Source organism: Marmota flaviventris, chromosome 10, assembly GCF_047511675.1.
Source record: "Marmota flaviventris isolate mMarFla1 chromosome 10, mMarFla1.hap1, whole genome shotgun sequence".
Classification (NCBI taxonomy): Eukaryota; Metazoa; Chordata; class Mammalia; order Rodentia; family Sciuridae; genus Marmota; species Marmota flaviventris.
Window position 1 is genome coordinate 24,060,637 of NC_092507.1, and position 21,051 is coordinate 24,081,687.

A 21,051-nucleotide genomic window follows, 5' to 3' on the forward strand; every position below is an offset into this window, starting at 1 on the left:
ACATAAAAATAAACAAATAAAATAAAGGCATGCTGTCTCTCTACATGGTCTCCCCTTTTTAAGACCAAAAAAAAAAATATTGCAGTTATAAACTGTTGCTCCCACTTTAAGACTAGTGAAACTGGCTTGCTGAATGTTTAAAACCAAAAACTTGGAGATCAAAGTCAAGGAAGTAAAAGGGCCAAGGGCCCTTGCTCTCTAAGGTCAGCTAGGACCTAGACAATGACTGGACCCTGCTAAGGGCCTGCAACTCTGGTAAGTCACCCAACCTCCTGATCAGGAGGATCAAGAGGATACTAGAGAACAGGATGCCAGAGAACAGTGCACATAATACAAAGAGGAAGGTCACTGGACAGGGAAATGTCTCTGATACTTCAAAAGGAAGCCATATATGGACAGCAAGACCCTGACCCATCCTGACAGATGGCATGACTGGTAGAGGAAGGCTAAAAGAGCCAGGAGGTTTCTCATACATTCCCAAGATCAACCTCTGAGGATTCCCAGCTAACCCTAAGTATAGATAAGAACAAGGTCAATTTTGACCAACTTGGTCTTAAAACACATGGCAGAAGAGTATGACCAAAGCATAGTCATATGAGAACATTTAAAACAAAAGATTTTTTTTTTAATGAAACTCAAGATGCCCTAACCCAAATTAAGTAAGTTTAGAGGCTATAAAGGAAGGGTTCTTGTGTACGAGTACCTAATAATAATGATCACAAAGGACTCTAGAGCCTGATCCCATAGACCTACACATTTTTCCTAACCTCCCACATAGATAACTTGATCTGTATGATTTTGAGTTACTATCTTTGTGTTTTCCAGAGACTGGCTGTAATATTAATTGCTTTTGTGATGATTGTTTAAAAAAAATTAATGCTTTGCTAAATTATTTTTGTCTTAGCATGATATCTATCCTATGTCTGCCTTGTCCAAACACCCACCAACTGCCACTATGGTGATGTTGGATACACTTAACTGTCCATGCCCCATCTAACAGAGAACAAGAACTTTGGGTCACCTCCCCCAACTATGACTTTTTTCAGAAAGAAGCAGCTTCAGATGTCAACCACCATTTTCCCATGGAAACGGAGAAATAAGACAGTAGGAAAATTTAACACTGGTCCATTTTATGCTTAGAATGTAGTACTTGCTCCTCTAAAACTGACATATTTGTTCTCCTTCCTAATCTCAGAAAAAAGGATTCCTCTAAATCATCTCTTTTTAAAAAAAGCTCATTTCTAACTCTAATGGGCAGAATCACAGTCTCTGGGACAGGAATCCCTTGTCTCTTGTTAGCAAAGCAACAAAACTTCTTCCTTTTTATCAAAATCTTGTCCTCATTATTGCATTGGCATTGGGGACAAGAACTGAGCTTTCGTCAACAAAATTATAGGTGTGTGTCACCAGGCCTGGCAGGTTTTTTATTTTTGGCATTGCTAGGGGTAGGGATCAAACTCAGGGCCTTTGAGCATGCTAGGCAAATGCTCTACCACTCAGTAACACAGTCCTATGTGATATTTAACTACAAAAACAAAACCAAAAACAACTAGGGAGGATAAATAAAGAACTGGTATAAAAGGATCCATAAACTGAGATACTTTTTGCACTCAAGGAGTTTAGGACATGTCATCTCAAAATATGCCCAACAGGTATGCTGATTATTTGAAGCTAAAAAGTCACTGGAAGAATTGTGATTTTCTCCTGCCTTTTCCTACACAGAACTTAAAGATTTCAGTAGGAAGGGATGTCCTTCACCAGCAAGACTACAAAACAATATTTATCTCTCCTTCTCTTATACACGCTTCCATATATAGAGAATGTACCCTCCTAGTCCAGACCTCCAAGGTCAAAACCTCCAAATGCAAGGGCCCCAACTAATTAATCTGACTTTGACTTAAAATTTTGATTTTTCTTTGTAGAACAGTGTATTTGTTTCATCTGTTCTTGAGATCTAAAAATTGAGCTACACACTCAAAAAGGAGAAAGTTTATTGACTTTCAAAGACAATCCACTCTAAATTCATAACAGTAATGTTTTGATTTCCATCTGAGGCAAATAGCTGTACCCTGATACACAAAGACTTGTGAAAGAATAAAATTAGCGGCTGGGAGGTATAGCTCAGTGGGAAAGAATTTGGTCTAGCCTGAGACCCTGCGTTCAATTCCCAAGAATGCAAAAAGAAAGAAAGAAAGAAAAAGAACTGATGGTGTTCCTCAGTAGTAGGGCATTTGCCAGCCATGTCTAAGGCCTCGAGATCCGTCCCCAGTATTAAAAAAAAAAAAAAAAAAGATCAAGGATCAAAGAAAGAATAATGCGATCTCAAAAGAAAAAGAGATAATACAATCTTACGGACAGGTGAGACCACTGGAGCTACAAAACCCATGTTATAGGAACTAAAGGCAACTGTCTTTGTCTTGAAAATTGTCATTACAAAAAAATGTACTTCTGAATGCTATTTAAAGCCCACCTACTACCTCAGAATGCCTGCAGGAACTGGACAGGGGATAGGACAGGACATTAGAAAGGAGATTGTCCTGTCCCCTCCCGCCAACAGGGGAAAAAGGGGAAAAAAGTATAGTTTGCTCTAAGCACTAAGTAGGAAAATATATTTCCTCCTAAATTCTTTACCTTGATAAAGACTTAACAGTATTTCCCATTTCATTCTGATTTTTACTGGGCTTTACCCATGTTAAGATGGTATTCTTCCAACTGAGCTATTTTTTATATTTCAGACTGGGTCTGAGTTGCCCAGGCTGGCCTTGAACTAGCTACCCTCCTCCCTCACATTCCCAAACAAGTGGAATTATAAGTGTGTGCCACTGTGCCTTTTTTTTTCCCTTCTGGTATAGGGAATTGAACCCAGGAGCGCTTAACCTCTGAGCTACATCCCTGGTCTGATTTATATATTTTTTTGAGACAGGGTCTCACTGAGCTTCTTAGGGCTTTAAACTTGTGATCCTCCCAACTTGGCCTCCTGAGCCATTATAGGTGTGCACCATCACACCTGTCCTGACTTGTTTTTAATGAATTTTGTTACATAGCACTGGTGAGAGATGGCTAACTCATACTTTTTTTCTAGGCAAGACTACATCCCACCTGGTTTTACCACAGTCCCACTCCTGAGTTTTTCTTATTCTGAATTTGATTTTCATTGCCTTCATATATCATTGATCATTGTCTAAAGCCTCAATCAGGTGATATTATGAAAAGGGGTCCACAGTAAAAAGGGGCCCATCTCAGTCTGAAAAACTGCCCTAAGAAAAGGTATGGAGTCTTCTATCTTTTTCCTGCTTTGAGAGTTACACTTCAGACTGACAAAATATGCCTGAGTACAAAGAAGGTTAAGAAACAATACCCATCCGGATGAGGTGATGCATACCTGTAATCCCAGCGGTTTAGGAGGCTGAGACAGGAGAATCATGAGTTCAAAGACAGCCTTAGCAATGATGAGGGGCTAAGCAACTCAGTGAGACCCCTTCTCTAAATAAAATACAAAATAGGGCTGAAGATGTGGCTCAGTGGTAAAGTGCCCCTGAGTTTAACCCCCAATACCAAAATCAAACAAACGAAAAAACACTACTCTAGTGATCCTGTTATACATTCATTTGAAGAGCTGCTTTTCAAATCTCTGACTTTTGGCTTCATCTTCATGAGCCCTACTTTGTTATACATCCAGAGGAAAAAATACAAGGCTTAGAGAACATTTAGAAAGCACATAGATAATCCCTTCCTTTTAGTTTAAGTTCAGCACCCTATATTGATATTTGGCACCACCAGGTGGCAATCTTATGGTCTGAGAGAATACCACAGAAACTATAAAGTTGCAAATCAACTTGCAAATAATCTACTTTAAAAAGTTCAGATAAGGGCTGGAGCTTATCTCAAAGGCTGGAGCTTTGCCTCAAATGTGTGAAGCACAGGGTTCAATCCTCAGCACCACATAAAAATAAATTATTAGATAAAGGTACCGTGTCCATCTACGACTAAAAAAAAAAAAAAAACCCAAAAGTTTAGATAAGAGCCCAGAGTGGTGGCAAACTCTTTTATTTATTTATTTTTAGTTTTTGGCGGACACAACATCTTTGTTTGTATGTGGTGCTGAGGATCAAACCCGGGCCGCACGCATGCCAGGCAAGCGCGCTACCGCTTGAGCCACATCCCCAGCCTGTGGCAAACTCTTATAATACCAGCATCTCTGGAGGCTGAGCCAGGAGGATCACAAATTTGAGGCTAGCCTTAGCAACTTACTGAGACCCTATCTTAAAATAAAGAATAAAAAAGGGCTGCTGGGAGTGGTGGCACATGCCTGTAATCCCAGAGGCTCTAGAGGCTGAGATAGGAGGATCGCAAGTCCAAAAGCCAGCTTCACCAATGGCAAGGCACTAAGCAACTCAGTGAGACCTTGTCTCTAAGTAAAATATAAAACAGGGCTGGAGATGTGGCTCAGTGGTCAAGTACCCCTGAGTTCAATTCCTGGTACCAAAAAAGAAAAAAGAAAAGGGCATAGCTCAATGTCCCTCAATCCCCAGTACCATAAAGGAAAAAAAAAAAAAAAAAAAATCAGAGAAGAGCTGGGGACATAGTTCAGAGTTAGAGTGTTTGTATAACATTCCAGAGGCCCTGGATTTGATCCTTTTTTTTTTTTTTTTTTTTTTCTTTTTCAAAGCCAAGGACCAAACTCAGGTCCCTGTGCATGCTAGGCAATCACTTTGCCATTGAGTTAAATCTTTAAACTCCAGATAACTTTAAAGTTGTTTCCCCAGTCTCTTGTCTCTTATGCACTTTTTACAGCAAAGAGCCAAGCAAGGTGGCATATACCTGTCATCCCAACCACTAGAGTTGACAGGGCTACCTGAAGCAGGAGGATCGCAAGTTCAAAGCCAGCCTCAGCAAATTAGTGAAGCCCAAAGCAACTTAGAGTCCATGTCTCAAAATAAAAAATAAAAAGGAAAAGGGCTTGGGGCCTGGGGTTGTGGCTCAGTGGTAGAGCGCTCACCTAGCAAGTGTGAGGCACTGGGTTAGATCTTCAGCACCACATAAAAAATAAATAAATAAAGATATTGTGTCCACCTACAATTAAAAAATAAATATATATATAAAAAGGGGGGCTGGGGATCTGACTCAGTGGTTAAGCACCCCCTGTTCAATCCCCAGTACCCCAAATAAACAAATAAATAAAAAGTGTCAGCTGGGCATGGTGGGATAATACTAAAATCCCCAGTACACCTCCCCTGCAAAAAAAGACAAGCAAGATATACCATCAGATTCTTCTTCTTCTTCTTTTTTTTTTTTTTTTTGGTACTGGGGAATTTAAACAGGGGCACTTTACCACTGAGCCACATCCTCAGCCCTTTGTATTTTTTACTTTGAGACAGGGTCTTGCTAAGTTACTTAGGGTCTCCCTAAGTTGCTGAGGCTGGCCTCAAATTTGCAATCCTCAGCTTCTTGAGTTGCTGAAATTACAGGTGTGTGACAATGCACCCAGCTACTATCAGGTTCTTCTTATGAGAAAATAGATAAGTGCCATCCATTATCACTGCTTAATAAAAATTAAGAGTACAATAAGAAAAAAATCAGGACTCTCTCTATAGAAATCTTCTGGTCAGTTCTTTTCTAAAACCAACTAGAATACAGGGTAAGTCCCATAGCAACATAAGACATGATATGCCTTAGATACATACATACAGAATATGTGTCTTAACAAATTTAGAAGAAAAGCATAATTCTAGTTATAGAAATGTTATTTTCTCAAATTATTCTTTTTTCCAAATTAGATTCCATCCCAACTGCTACTTATACCAGTGATTCTTTCTGGGACCAAGCTGGAAGACTCTCATTCCATTAGAAGAATCTGGGGTACTTGCTGACATAACAGGGAATTAACAAAGAGAACATAAATGCCCTCAAGTACTGAAGAATTCTTTAAAGTTTGAATATGTAGAGAACACAGACCAAGGGTATGCTCTGATTTTCCCATTTCTGAAAGTCACATTTTAAGTTAAAACTTTCTGATGTATCAATGTCCATTTATCAAGATACCATAGAGATCAAATCACTGATCTTCTCAAAAGGAGGATTTCTGAAAAAAAAAGAAGGTCTTCATAGGAGTATGTCCGTCCTTCCTTTTCTTTCATTTTTTTGCATCTTAAATGTCAATTATCACAAAAACTTCTGGCTTCTCTTCATTATAGACCTGCATTGCTGAATATGTTATTGCTTTGACTTCCGTTCCCTGAAGATGGGGTTAGAGAATAGAAAAAAAAGAATCAGAATTATTAATCTGAGCAACAACTGTCAGAAAGTCAAAAATTTAATACTATTCTGAAAAATTAAAAACCCACATAAAACAACTAGTTATCAAATTAAGACAATATTATATGCTGATCCAATAAAAAGGAGAGGGAAAATGTACACAGCAGAAGGAGTACTGACCTGGAGTTAGGAGAGAAGTGATACCACTTGGGCAAGGAAGGTGCCTGACCTGTCTGGACATCCATTTTTTCACTTAAACATGGGTTTAATCAAAGAACACAAGCTTTTCCACTCTTTAGCTACGATTTCTCCTAGTCCCTAATTACCCCCTCATTCTCCAACTTGTGCCCTAGAATGTCAATGTATTGTCTTCTCCTCAGCTGCCAATATTCACTTTACCTTTGTACTTCTCTTCAAGTCTAGCTGGAAAGTGAGATATAGCTTCTCAGGTGAAAATTCTCCACATGATTCTGATATATGATACTCCCCTCACCTTGCCCCAGTTTAGAACCACAAGATTAGATATTCTCTCAAGTTCCTTCCAGCTCTAAAAAGAATCTATAATGGTTCTGTGTATCACAAAATGTACTTTGACTTCCGTCATTTGCTAGCTCAACAGCACATAATAAATTCAAAGATTTCATAGGGTATGAGTGGCATTACCTTTGCATTTTCTCTTCTGCCATAAGCACCTGGAGAAATCACCACCTACATCAAATTTCATTTTCTACCATAAGGCAGCACATACCAGGCTGACTAGTAATACCCTTTGTGTATATCTGCAAATCTCAAACAGGCATTCAGTACTGACCACTTATTGCTAAGTTTCCTTTGTCCCCTTCACTCAGAAAATTACTTCACATCTTCTCCAGCATTCATTCTCTTCTTCTTCTTTTTTTTGTATTGATGATTTAATGCAGGGGCACTTAGCCACTGAGCAACATTCCCCAGCCCTTTTTAAAAATTTCGTATTTTTGGCGGGGGTGGGGGGTGGTATCAGGCATTGAACTCAAGGGCACTCCACCACTGAGCCACATCCCCAGCTCATTTTTGTACTTTATTTAGACACAGAGTCTCATTGAGTTGTTTAGTGCCTTGCTTTTGCTGAGGTTGAGGCTGGCTTTGAACTCATGATCCTTCTGTTTCAGCCTCCAAGCCACTGGGATTACAGGCATGCACCATGGCGCTTGACATATTCTAATAACTAGAGAACAAAACTACCATGCTAGAACATATTATCGCCCCATTCATGACAGTATTCCCCTTCTAAAAGGGGCCCCAAGGGATATGTGATGGTTGGCCCCTCTTAGGTCTCCTTAAAATGTCATGCTATGTCCTGAATATACAAGTTTACTTTGGAAAAATCTAGTGTGATGTTTCTATTATTATAAATACATTTTTAATTCACTGCCCTTCTCTACTGGATTCTCTCTTTCCCTCTTTTTTTTTTTTCCCCGAACTGGGAATTGAACCCTAGGGGTGCTTTACCACTGAGCTACCCTAACCATTTTTATTTTTTAATTTTAGAACAGGTCTCTGTAATTGCCTAGGCTGGCCTCAAACTTGTGATCCTCCTGCCTCAACCTCCCAAGTTACTGAGATTGTTGCTGTACACCATTGCACCTGCTTGGTTTCTCTTCTTTTTATGTTTCTCTTTCCTTTCAACCTTGTTGAAACAGCTACTATAACACAAGTTCCTCATCAGAATTCATTTCATCATACAGCAGTTGAAAAAATGATACCGTGGTTACTGGAAGCAACCAGGATTTTCCAGTCATCTGGAACTAATTTAGGCTTTCTTGGCCTAAACACAAGGGTCAGCAAACTACAGCCCATTGGTCAAATGTGGCCTGCCATGTATTTTTATATAATCTCACAAAATAACAACGGTTTTAAATCTCTAAGTTAAAGCCAGTCACAGTGGTGCACGCCTGTAATCCCAGCCACTTTTAAGGCTGAGACAGAAGGATCCAGAGTTGTGGGCCAGCCTCAGCAACTTAGTGAGGCCCTACGCAACTTAGAGACCCTGTCTCAAAATAAAAATCAAAAGGGCTGGGGATTCTGGGCCTGGTGGTGCATACCTATAATCCCAGTGATTCAGGAGGCTGAGGTAGGAGGATTATAAATTCAAAGCCAGCCTAGGCAACTTAGTTAGCAAAGCCTTAAGAAACACAGTGAAAACTTATCTCTAAATAAAATACAAAAAAGGGCTAGGGATGTGGGTCAGTGGTTAAGCACTCCTAGGTTCAATCCCTAGTACCTCAGCAAAAAAAAAAAAAAAAATTCATGACATTAGAAAGTGATATGAAATTTAAATTTCAAGGTCTATAAGTAAAGTTTTAATGCAACACAGATACCCTCATTTATGTATCTTCTATGATTTCTTCAGTGCTGTAACAGAAGAGTTCAGTGGTTGCTCTTCCATTGCTCTTGGCCTACAAATCCTTTTTTTTTTTTGGTACCGGGAATTGAACGAAGGGGCACTCAACCACTGAGCCACATCCTCAGACCTATTTTGTATTTTATTTAGCGACAGGGTCTCACTGAGTTGCTTAGCACCTCGCCATTGCTGAGGGTGGCTTTGAACTCTCTGGATCCTCCTGTCTTCGCCTCCTGAGCCAGGGGGATTACAGGTGTGTACCACCATGCCCAGTTTGGCCTAAATCTTAATATATTTACAGAAAAAAAACTCCCAATTCCTGTTCCCAGAGGTTTAACTATTACAGAGTAAGTGTATACAGGTTGGAAAATATAAAAGGTAGAAAGCACTTTAAGAACAATCTAGTCCTATACCTTCATTGCAGAAGAAACTACTGCTCAAAAAGGCAAATGAACTTTTAAGTCCCACACATTCTGTAACAAACCTGGCCCCAGAGCCCAAAGCTTAATCCTAACACATCTAATCAGATGTGTAAAATCACAGTGCTTTAACATATCCAGAGGTCAGAAAGTTTAAGAAAACCTTATCACATCAGAACAATTATTAGAATTAGTTGAAGATTATTGTCATGTTTACAGATTTTATGATAAGGAAGCATAAAGTTTTCAATGGGTAGACTTTAAAACATACCTGAGGGTGCTTGGACAATGAAAATTCTTCTCCCCACCTTGAGAAGTAAAATTAAAACATGATTAAGATTTCCAAAGTTTTACATTTGTTCTCTTTACATATTTTAAAATAAGCCTTATAAACATGGTTCAGATAGTAGAGATCCAAAAGAAGAGGGAAGGGGTAGGGAAGCTAAACAGATTTCACTTTGATTTGCCAGCAAATACAGGTGTGGAAGGACTTGTATAGACTAGTCATTGTTGCTCTCAAGCTTGAAAGCTGCCCCATCCCCAAAAAGCTCCAGTATAGTGCACTTATAGGTAGATTCTCAATAAATACTGACTAGTGAATATTTTATAATAGGGTGCCATGTTGAAAATTTCCACTGCACTTAGAGCTATAGAACCAATTAAATAATATCTTCCACGGAGAAAGCAGGTCTGAGTACCACAAACACAAAATACTTGATTCTGCAATATAGTCTGAGCTTGATTTGCATTTTATAACTTTTCCCAAAATATCTATAGTCTGTATACAGAAAGCCCTAGAAAGATACTCTCCTAGAACTTGAGAGAATTTTCTTATCTACCTTTGACAGTAATGAGGCTAAATATCACAACATGGTACAGCAGAAACAGCAAATCTTTAAAATTCTGTTCAACTACTTCCTAGCTAAATAATTTTGAACCAGTTTTTTTTTTTTTTAAGAGGATACCATAAATATATACAAATACTCACCATTACATTTCTACTAGACTATTTACTAGAACATGTCTAGGTTACTACTTTTTCTACTACGAATTATATATACCTTTCACACATGATGTTGAGAAAACATCATAACAGTAAAGGTAATTTTAACATAATGTTAAGAGTTAAATGTCAATTTGCCTGCCAGGCTCAGTGGCACACACCTATAATCTCAGAGACTCAAGAGGCTGAGGCAGGAGGATTGCAAGTTCGAGACCAGCCTAACTTAGTGAGAACCTGTCTCAAAATAAAAAATAAAAAGGGCTGGGTATGTAGCTCAGTGGTAAAGCGCCTCTGGGTTCAATCCCCAGTACCCCCCCCCCCAAATAAAGTCAATTAGCCTAATGTATGCAATATTCCACCATTTCACAGAGAAAAATCTCTGTACATATGCTTATGTGTGAGCAATAAAATGTGTTGTAGGGATAAAAGAAAAAGGAGAAGATAATACAAGACCTCATTTTATAAAAAGAAACTAATAAGATTCAATATGAAATGGTAATGTTAAACTATATATAGATAATCTAAAAGATATAATTAAGTGACTAAAGAAACAAGTCCAGTTAAAGTCACCTAATCGACTGTTTACAAACTCTGGAAGGAAAATAAAAGAAGAAAAGTATAATTTGTATAGAAGAAACTGATTTGAGTGGGTCTAGAAGTTATGAGCTGTGTCAAAAGATGTGCCAGTGTTTCTCATCCACCAAGTTGGGGGTTTAAGCAGTGACATTTAGCAATTTTATTTATATATACATATATATGTATGTATAAACAAGCTATACACACACTCACACTCCCCCCCGCCCAATCAACAAATTTGGAATCAAGCTTAATAAACAGAATTAACTTTATTCTGACAAGTTTCTGATCCTCCAAAGTTCAGATGAGTTCTTACTCCTTGGTATCTCTCTCACAATCTCAATATGCAACATCCTGCCCAGTGTAAGTGGTCCCCTGACTTAATATTTCTATTTGTCTTTCTGCCCACTGAGTACAATGAAGAATATAACCAACATCCTTCATGACCTGTTACTTTTAGAAAAGTTTAAAACTTACCCAATTGACCGTAATTTAAAATTTCTTTGATCAATATTAAGTACTTTCACTTCCTAAAGAAAAAAAGAGATTTAAATTTAAAAAAAAAAGTTTATACTAAACTATCTACTAAAACATGTCTAGGTTACTACTTTTTCTAGAAAATAATGGCAAACAACTTCTCTGAAGCAAAGAAAATTAAAACAGAACAAGCTAAATGCATTTCAAGGAAATAAGGTTTTTCTTAACATATTCAAGGGCAATATTCTTTTTTTTTTTCCTCCTGGTAATGAGGACTGAACTTAAGAGCACTTACCCAGCCCTATTTTGTATTTTATTTAGTGATAGGGTCTCACCGAGTTACTTAGCACCTCAATGTTGCTGAGGCTGGCTTTGAACTCGAGATCCTCCTGACTCAGCCTCCCAAGCCACTGGGATTATAGGCATACGCCACAGCCCTGGCACAAGGATGATATTCTTTTTTTTAATATTTATTTTTTAGTTGTAGTGGGACACAATATCTTCATTTTATTTATTTATTTTTATGTGGTGCTGAGGATCAAACCCAGGGCCTCGCACATGCTAGGTGAGCACTCTATTTTTTGCTGAGTCACAACCCCAGTACAAGGGTGAGGCACTGGGTTTGATCCTCAGCACCACATAAAAATAAATAAAACTACTACAACAAAAAGACATTTAAAAAATGACTCAAGGGGTTAAGGTATAGCTCAGTAGTAGAGCATGCACTTAGTAACTGCGAGGCCCTGAATTCAATCCCCGGCATCAAAAAAAAAAGAGAAAAGAAGAGTCAAAAGAACATCTCTGTAAGACACATGGTAGAGAAGGAGGATATAAGATTTCAGTCACTCTCAACCTTTTTTATTTCCCCTTTTCCTTTTCTCAGTCTATTTTTATGATACTTTTGGCACTTGAATTCTGTAGAAAGAGTGGCTCAGTTGGTAGAATATGGATGGAGACTTTAAAGAAGATAATGGAGGAATTAAGGAAGCAGGGAGGGCCATGTAATAAGTAACATGATTTGGAGAGGTGTTCCTTCTAAAGGCTGACTGCTGCAAGCAATCTCCATATGGCTTTTCTTTTTTTTACATTAAGGAAAACTAAAAGCAGCAGTTGTTGAACTTAGACCAAAGTATCAGAGCTGCTAAACTTCAAATGGAACAAAAGGAACATATGTAAAGACATAAACACAGCTCAAACTTGGGAGACACAGAATACAGATGAAGACTTTAGGTTTAAGCTTATCATACAATCCTATTAATGACAAGTACATGATCAGAGATTTAAATACATTCGGGAACAGCGCCACATGCTGTAATCCCAGAGACTTGGTAGGCTAAGGCAGGAAGAATGCAAATTTGAGGCCTGCCTCACCAATTCAGGAAGACCCTATCTCAAAGTAAAATATGAAAAAGACTGGAGATGTAGCTGAATGATAAAGCACTGCAGGGTTCAATCCCCAGGACTAAAGAGAGAAAGAACATGAGAACAAAATGTATGTTCCAAAGCAAACTGAGGTTAACAAAGAAGTGTCTATAATTTATATAAAATCAATTTTTTTTTTTTTTTTTGGTGGTGCTGGGGATCAAGCCCAGGGCCTTATGCATGCAAGGCAAGCACTCTACCAACTGAGCTATATCCTCAGCCCCAATTTTTTAAAAAAAAATTTATTTTTTAGTTATAGGTGAACATAATGTCTTTATTTTACTTTATGTGGTACTGAGAATTGAACCCAGTGCCTCATCCATGCTAGGCAAGTGCTCTATCTCTGAGCCACAACCCCAGCACCCCTAGCCCAATACTTTTTAATATCTATATGGATTAGTTTTGCATCATGGGTTTTCATTTTTTTTTTGGTGGGGGAGGGGGCTACTGGGGATTAAACCTAGGGCTGCTTTACCACTGAGTTACACCTCCAGTCCTTTTTTATTATAAGACAGGGTCTCACTAAGTTGCTGAGGTTGGCTTTGAACTTAAGATCCTCCTGCCTCAGTGTCCTGAGCATCTGGGATTATAGGAATGCACCACCCCTGTTATTTTATTGGCACTGGGATTGAACCCAACAGTGCTTTACTACTGAGCTATATCTCCAGCCCTTTCTATTTTTTAAAATTTTGAGACAGGATCTCATTAAGTTGCTGAGGCTGGTAACCATCTTGTGATACTCCTGCCTCAGCCTCCCAAGTAACTGGGGTTACAGGCATGTGCTACCATGCCTGGCACATGTTCTATTTAAAATATGAACTAAGAACCCATTTGCTCAATTAAAAAAAAAAAAAAAAAGAAAAAGAAAAACCCTGCTTACCCGGGGTATGAAGAATTCATCAGCACTGAACTTATAAAGCCACTCATCCAAAAAGTGAAACAGAAGAGATTGTAAGTCATCTCCTACACAGGATCAAAAAGGACCATAATAGTATGAGTTTAATAATTCTGGTATCTAAAATCTTGTTCCAATTTAAAAGTGTAATGAATTTCTTACGTTAGCTGAAAGAGGAAATTTGAGCTCATAATTAATTATTTTATTGTTTGGGGTTTTTATGGAGGGGGCGGGTACTAGGGATTGAACCCAGGGGCACGTAATCACCAAGTCACATCCCCAGCCCTTTTTTAATATTTAGAGACAGGGTTTCACTAAATTGCTTAGGGCCTCACTAAGTTGCTAGGGCAGGCTTTGAACTTTCAATCCTCCTGCCCCTCAGTCTCTTAGGTCCCTGGGATTACTGGCATGCGCCACCATGCTCAGCAATTTGTTATTCTTTTTTTTTTGGAACTGGGAGTTGAACCCAGGGCTTTTGCAAATGCAAGGCAGACATTTTGCCAATGAGCTACATCCCAGCCCAATTTGTTATTCTTATTGTGAAAATACACTCAGATTATGTAAAACACTGCATATCTATATAACAGTTTTTTCCCTGTGAATGCGTTAGTTACCTTGGGTTTCTACTTCTATTGTTTGGAGGGGCTCCACAGTCCCAGTATCTGTCATGTAACCAAACATGGCCATTGCACACTGCTCAAATGCTTCCTCCAGAGTATCTCCCCATGCATGTAACCTAAAGAAATACATTCATGCTCTCTGTGTAATATAATTCACTGCACCAAAAAATAAAAAATAAAAAACCTCAATAGCAAAGTCAAATAAAATCAGCTTGACAAGTACAAAACTAATGACCTCAATTTAATGGCATCCTAACTGAGTGCTTTTAAATCACCATTTTTATGTTATGAATAAACAGAGTAGAAAAATAAGATAGGAACACACAGATTAAAATATTCAGCCTTCATATTTTGATACATGATTTCAAAAGAACAAACTCCTGCTATACTCACTGGACATCTGCTGTATGATCCAAATCTGAGGGAAAAAGGTAAAAACATTTAAAAGTTACTAATCTTGACCCTAAAACCATAAGAAAAAAACTAGAGCTTATTATTATTAATTATTAAGAACATCATCCTTTGAAGAACAAGAAAACTGAGGAAGCCCAGAGCTTTTTCTATCTACTCAACAAAGTTAAGTGCTTTTTGGGGGGGAGAGTACTGGGAATTGAACTCAGGGGCACTTGACCACTACTCAGTAATAAAAATCATCAACTACTGATAACAGGCATTAATATGAATCTAAAAACACTGTTAAGTTAAGAACTGCAAACTCTCAGCACTTTAAGAACTTCATATGAACCCCTGCACTTGACCAAACTCTAGCATAGCTGCTTTTAGCAGCCTAAGTTATCATCCCTGTGAGAAAAGAAGCTTAACAGGAAGATTTTTCTGTTCATTCTAGCTAAAACCTGACATAGGCCCCCAACCTTCCCTTCTTAGAGCAAGTACTAAAAAGGGCTTATAATTATAAATATATATCTCTCACAACTTAAAAGTATCTTTTTCAAGGACCTTAGAGACATTCCTTTGAAATATAATCTCCTGGTAGGGCTCTGTCCCCCAGTTTCTGTGGGAGGATAGATTCAAAAATTCCATAACTGTTAGCTAGAAGATATAGCTGGTATGAACACATTTAAACTGACCAACTCTTTGTACTTTGTTACTTCTCTAACTATGAACACTTGCTATCACCCTCCTTCATTTTCCATTCCAATCATCCCTTCACAAATTGGAATGGAGCTCATCTCTTTCCCATATCCTCAGGAAGCCAGTAGGAGCAAATTCAGAGGGACCCTGTCTCAAAACCAAAAATAAAATGGACAGGGGATATCTGTCGCTTAGTGATAAAGTGCTCCTGGGTTAAAAACCCTCACTCAGTATATATATAAAAATTGGGCTTGGCTGGGGCTCTGTGTAGAGCACTCACTTGGTATGCGTGAGGCACTGGGTCCGATCCTCATCAACATATAAAAAATAAAATAAAGGTATTGTGTCCATTTACAACTCTTTCTCTCTCTACATATATATATGTAAAAAAATTTTAGAAATTGCTGCTTACCTTTGACCTAGATGAAGAAGCCATTCATAAAAGAATCTATACTTAATCTGGCATGGTGGTGCATACCTATAATCCCATGACCGGGATAGCTAAGACAGGAGCATCACAAATTCCAGGCAGGCCTCAGTAATTTAGTGAGACCCTGTCTCAAAATAAAAATAAAAAGAACTGGGGATGTGGCTAAGTGATAAAGCACCCCCCAGTTCAATACCCAGTACCCCCAGTACTCCTCTTCTTGGCCAAAAAAAAAAAAAAGAAAGAAAGAAAGAAAAGAAAATCTATAGTTTGTGGTTCTATTTATATAAAATTTTAATAAAAGAAAAAAATTAAGCTATGGTGCCAGGTAAGAGTACGCATGCCTGTAATCTGAGTCCACTTGGAAGGCTGAGACAGGAAGATTATAAATTTGAGGAATGCAAGATCCTGCCAAAAAACATTTTTTTTTTTTTTTTTAACTTTTTAAAAAAGGCCTGGGGATGTAGTTCAGTGGTAGAGTGCTTGCCTAGTGTGTGTGAGGCTGGGGTTCAACTCCCCCCACCCTACCCCCCCAAAAAAAATAAAAGAAAAAAATTAAGCTATGGGGTAGAAACCACAATGTGAACAAGGCATAGTGGTGTGTACCTGTAGTCCAACTATCCTGTAATCCCTGCTATTCAAGGCCCTGAAGCAAAATAATTGCAAGTTTGAAACCAGCCCGGGCAACTCAATGTGACCTAGTCTCAATTTTTTTAAAAATTAAGAGGGCTAGGGATGTAACTTACTGATAGAGTGTCCCTGTGGTCAATCTCCATTATAAGTGGGGAAAATATGTATTTTCCTCAAGGTAAGGGATTAAAAAAAGCAGGATAGAACTTTCTAGGGTGATGAAATTAGTTTGATTAGAGTGCTGGTTACACAGAGGTCTGTGTTTAGCAAAACTCATTGACTTTACATTTTAAGGTCTAAGCACTTTAGTCCATTGTGATATTAAATTATACTTCAATTTCTAAAAAATCAGTTTACAAATCAGGCATGGTGGTGCATGCCTATAATCCCAGCAGTTCAGGAGGTTGAGGCAGGAGGATCCTGAGTTCAAAGCCAGCCTTAGCAAAAGTGAGGTGCTAAGCAACTCAGTGAGACCCTGTCTCTAAGTAAAACACAAAACAGGGCTGGGGATGTGGCTCAGTGGTCAAGGGCCCCTGAATTCAATCCCAGGTACAAAAAAAAAAAAAAAAAAAACAATCAGTTTACAAAGACAATGACATTGCTGGGTGCAATGGAACATGCCTGTAATCTCACCAACATGAAAGGCTGAGGCAACACTGTTTTGCATATTTTTCCAAATACTTTTATTTTTGTTTATTTATTTATGGTATTTAACCCAGGGTTAAATACCAGCTTTACCACTGAGCCACATCCCCATCCTTTTGATTTTGAAACAGGGTCTCACTAAATTGTTTAGGGCCTCATTAAATGCAATTCTCCTGCCTCAGCCACCATAGTCACTGGGATCATAGGTATGCACCACCACCTCCAGTTCAAATATTTTTAATGTGTTGTGGTATGTTCATTTAGTTTGAATGCATGAATATAACCCAGCCTTGGTTTGAGGATGTAACTCAGTGATGAGTGCTTGCCTAGCATGGGAGACCCTGCTTTTGGGTTCTACCCCTAGCACCACAGATATGCAAAAGAAAAAGAATTTTTGTTGGTAGTGCTGGGGATAGAACCCAGAGCCTCCCTGGGGCAAGCACTCCATCACTGAGCTATGTACCCCAGCCCCAGAGGAGATTTTAATTTTTCAAACAAGAGTGAACAGTCTTTTAAATTTTATACCAAAATGCAAAATGTGGTCGTTTTTTAAACATTAGTTCAATGTAGAATCTAAGGCTATATATACAAAGAACTGAAACTTTGAAAAGTTCTCTGTATGAAAATACTCTGTAGCATTAAAATCCATTGATCTGTTGTACATTCACAATGGGTCTTATCCATGTCTGATGGTGTAATATCAAGCATTAGTAATTTAGAAAATACTAGTTCATTGTTACACAGATAATACTGACATATTTAACTATATAGGACATTGCTTTGTTTTTTGGATAGTGTTGCAGATCAAATCCCAGGCATTGTACATGCCAGGAAAGCCCTCTACTGCTATGCCACATCCCCAACCATATAGAGAACTTTAAGAAAAAACTTTTTATTTATTATTAATTCATTTATTTATTTTTGGTAAGGGGGATCGAACCCAGGGGCTCTTTACCGCTCAGCTACATCTCCAGTCCTTTTGCTCTTTTTATTTGATACAGGGTTTCAGGAAGTCAGCAAGCTGGTTTCAAACTTGCTGAGGCTGGCCTTGAACCTGTAATCCTCCTGCCTCAGCCTCCAGAAAAGTTTCTAAGTACTGGGAAGCTCATGGGGATAGACACAAGTTTTCTAAAATTTTAATATAACTTGAAAGCCTAAATTTTATCATTACCAGTAATAGTTTTTTGCCTTGAAGTGACAGATTGCTTTGTTCATTTTAAAGAAAATTCATGTCAAATACCAAGTCTGAATAACAACAGCTTGTCATAGTCATTCTTACAATGAAGAATTGTGTTCTGCGACAAAACCTCACAATTACACAAGTTCTTTTCCTCAAGATGAACATCAATACCTTGATACACAGCAGAAACACTTTATGCATATTTTCCATCTTTGAAATTATTTATTTATTTATTATGTGGTTCTGAGGATTGAACCCAGGACCTCACACATGCTAGGCGAGCGCCCTACCGCTGAGCCACAATCCCAGCCCGCACATTCTCCATTTTTTTAATTTAATTTTTTTTTTATTAGCTACACATGACATTACAATGATCTTGGCAATTCATACATTTGAATCACTGGGGTATAATTTCTCACTTTTCTAATTGTACAGATTGCAGAATCACACTGGTCATAGAGTCACCTATATACATACAGCAATCATAATGTCTATTCTATTCTGTTGCCCTTCCTATCTCCTCTACTCCTCTCCTTCCCTCCCATCATTTACATACTCCACTTTTAACAGAGACTACTTAAAAAGGCTCAGCCAGACTTGGCCACACAAGCCTGTAATTCCAGCTACAGGGAGGCTGAGGCAGTATAACAAGTTTGAGACCAGCTGCAGCAACTTAGTGAGATCCCATCTCAAAATAAAAGCAAAGGGGACTGGGGATGGGGATGTGGCTCAGTGGCTAAGCACTCCTGGGTTCAAGCCCCAGTACAAAAATGGAAAAGCATAGAAATATCCTAAATGTCTACCAACTAGAAATTGGTTAAACAGAAAATGCTAGAACATTTGTGTATGCAAAGTGACCAGGGTTGCTCTAGAAACAGGGACTAAAACATGGGATCAGAACTACGAGACTTATTTTTCACTGCATACCTGCTTTTTGTTGTTGTTGGGTTTTTTTTGTTTTTGTTTTTTTTGGTCTTTGTTACCCAGGCCATCTGGAACTTGGAGGACTCATGTGTTTCTCCTGCCTCAGTCTCGGAAGTAGTGACCACTTTTTTAATCATATAGTATTTTAAATTGTTTTTAAGTGAGAAAGGGGCAAGAGCAAGGGAGATATGCTGGGTTAAGAATGCACAGATGCAAAAATGATGTGGTAGTTGTACATTTTTTATTTATTGCAGCACTGAGGATTTAATCCTGGGGTGCTCTACCACTGACCTACACTTCCTACTCCTCTATTTACTTATTGATTGACACTGGGGATTTAACCCATGGGCGCTTTACCACGGATCCCCAGACCTTATTATTTAGAGACAGGTTTCCCTAAATTGCTTAGGGCTTCATGAAATTGCTAAGGCTGGCCTAGGAACTTGAGTTTCTCCTGCCTCAGCCTCCCCAGTCACTGGGAGTATCAGTGGGCGCTTCCGAAAAAATAAAAGATTTTAAGAAGATAAATGAGACCAATTAAATTTGCGCTCCCCACCATAGCCACCTGTAGGATAACAGCTAAATTTTTAATACAGAATTTAAGAAACTGAACTATCCTTTCACTTTCCTTATTTTTGTGGTGCTGAAGATTGAACCCAAGGTCTTCTGCATGCCATAAAGCACACTACACCTCCAGTTCACATTATTCCTTAGATGAAGGAACTGAGACATAAAGATAGGCAATATAATTTGCTTAAAGTCACTAATAAATGGCAAAACCAGGTTCTTTTAAAACACGATGCAGGTAAATTCTGGGTCTCTGGTACATGCCTTTAATCCCAGCGAGCTACGAAGGCTAAGGCTTGGAAGGCTAAGGCAGGAGGATCACAAGCTCAAAGTCAGCCTCGGACAACTTAGTGAGGCCCTAAGCAATTTAGAAAGAACCTGTCTTTACTTAAAACATTAAAAGGGACGTGGCTCAGTAGGCCTCTTGAGTTCAATTCCTGGTTACAAAAAAAAAGAGGTAAAACACCAAGTTACAATTGCCCATCTTAGTTTTCCCAGTTCTCTACATTTGCCACACTCTTTAACTGTCCCATTGTTACTAGATATGAAGTCAAACACGAAACTCTTGAAAACCCAATTACTTTTATAATTGGCGCACTAGTAAAACTCATAAATGTGATCAGGCGCTTGAGGAAGTTAAGAGACTGTAAATGTGGAAGCTCAGGTTTCCTGACTCCTAAGCCAGGTGGCCTTTTACTTTAGAACCCTCTAGGCCAAATACAAAGATACAATACAGGGCGCACACAGGGCACAAAGAGTTGATGCCCGAGCAAAGTAGAGGTGAGGAAGGAAGCTGCAGGTAAGGAATCAGGCATGCCCCTGTGCCCATATTTGAATAGAGAAGTGACCCATCTACTCACATTCGTACTTCCGATTGACTGGAGGATACTTGGCCTTGATCGCCTTCTGCTCCTCAGTCAAATTGTAATCTCTAACATCTTCTCCTTCCTGCGCCATGATCGCAGGAGTGTACCCTCTACTTCCGCCCTTCCTCTGCCGGACTTCGGCCGGGCGCTACTGCTTCCGCCATAAACCCCGCCCCTTGGCACACGTCTTAAAGGCCCAGGACTCCATTCTCGGAGCTTGCGGAAGGACGTTAACCCCTGAGACTTACATTCTAGGACTTGTCGCTTGGATCACATGGTTAAAAAACAAGGCCCCACCTTCTGTGTTTATCACTAGTTATTTTTTAAAATATTTTTTAGTTGTTGATGGACCTTTGCTTTTATTTTATGTGGTGCTGAGGTTCGAACCCAGTGCCTCCCACATGCTAAGCAAGCGCTCTACCACTGAGCCACAACCCCAGCCTATCACTAGTTATTTCTAAAGACTAAGCAAGTTGAAGAACACCTTAAATTAGACAACTCTGGGTCTGAGTGGTGAGACCTTGTCTTTCCGCCTGGCACCCAGAGTTGATAACTAGAACCCGAAGCATTCCAAACATCAATATTCTGAACGTGAGCGTAACAGCCCGTAAGAAAATGGCTGCCTCCGGGAATGTGTGGACTAAACTTCTCACGTGACCTGAACGGGCACAAT

General features: G+C 38.9%; 1 protein-coding gene across 6 annotated transcripts; it reads right to left on the minus strand.

Annotated features, from left to right (window-relative positions):
- Positions 1-1,974: 1,974 nt before the first annotated feature.
- Zbtb8os (zinc finger and BTB domain containing 8 opposite strand) lies at positions 1,975-21,037 on the minus strand. Of its 6 annotated transcripts, XM_071617621.1 has the most exons (8): positions 20,373-20,456; positions 15,552-15,693; positions 14,441-14,465; positions 14,042-14,163; positions 13,413-13,495; positions 11,111-11,163; positions 9,326-9,362; positions 1,975-6,235 (listed from the first exon to the last, which is right to left on the minus strand). In XM_071617621.1, exons 4-8 carry the CDS (start codon positions 14,112-14,114, stop codon positions 6,149-6,151), a joined length of 333 nt encoding a protein of 110 aa, XP_071473722.1. In that variant the 5' UTR covers positions 14,115-14,163; positions 14,441-14,465; positions 15,552-15,693; positions 20,373-20,456; the 3' UTR covers positions 1,975-6,148. The 6 variants fall into 6 exon arrangements, with proteins under 6 accessions (XP_071473722.1, XP_027793082.1, XP_027793083.1 ...); XM_027937281.2 differs by lacking the exon at positions 15,552-15,693 and having other exon boundaries at positions 20,373-21,017; XM_027937282.2 differs by lacking the exons at positions 11,111-11,163; positions 15,552-15,693 and having other exon boundaries at positions 20,373-21,033.
- Between the last annotated feature and the right edge of the window lie 14 nt (positions 21,038-21,051).

Excerpts from the sequence above, each read along its gene's own strand:
- Zbtb8os (XM_027937281.2), bottom strand. The coding sequence starts at position 20,469 with ATGGCGCAGGAAGGAGAAGATGTTAGAGATTACAATTTGACTGAGGAG. Across the intron at positions 14,164-14,440 it reads GATCATACAGCAGATGTCCA|GTTACATGCATGGGGAGATA; the intron begins GTGAGTATAGCA and ends GTATTTCTTTAG. Across the intron at positions 6,236-9,325 it reads CATTGTCCAAGCACCCTCAG|GGAACGGAAGTCAAAGCAAT; the intron begins GTATGTTTTAAA and ends CCCCATCTTCAG.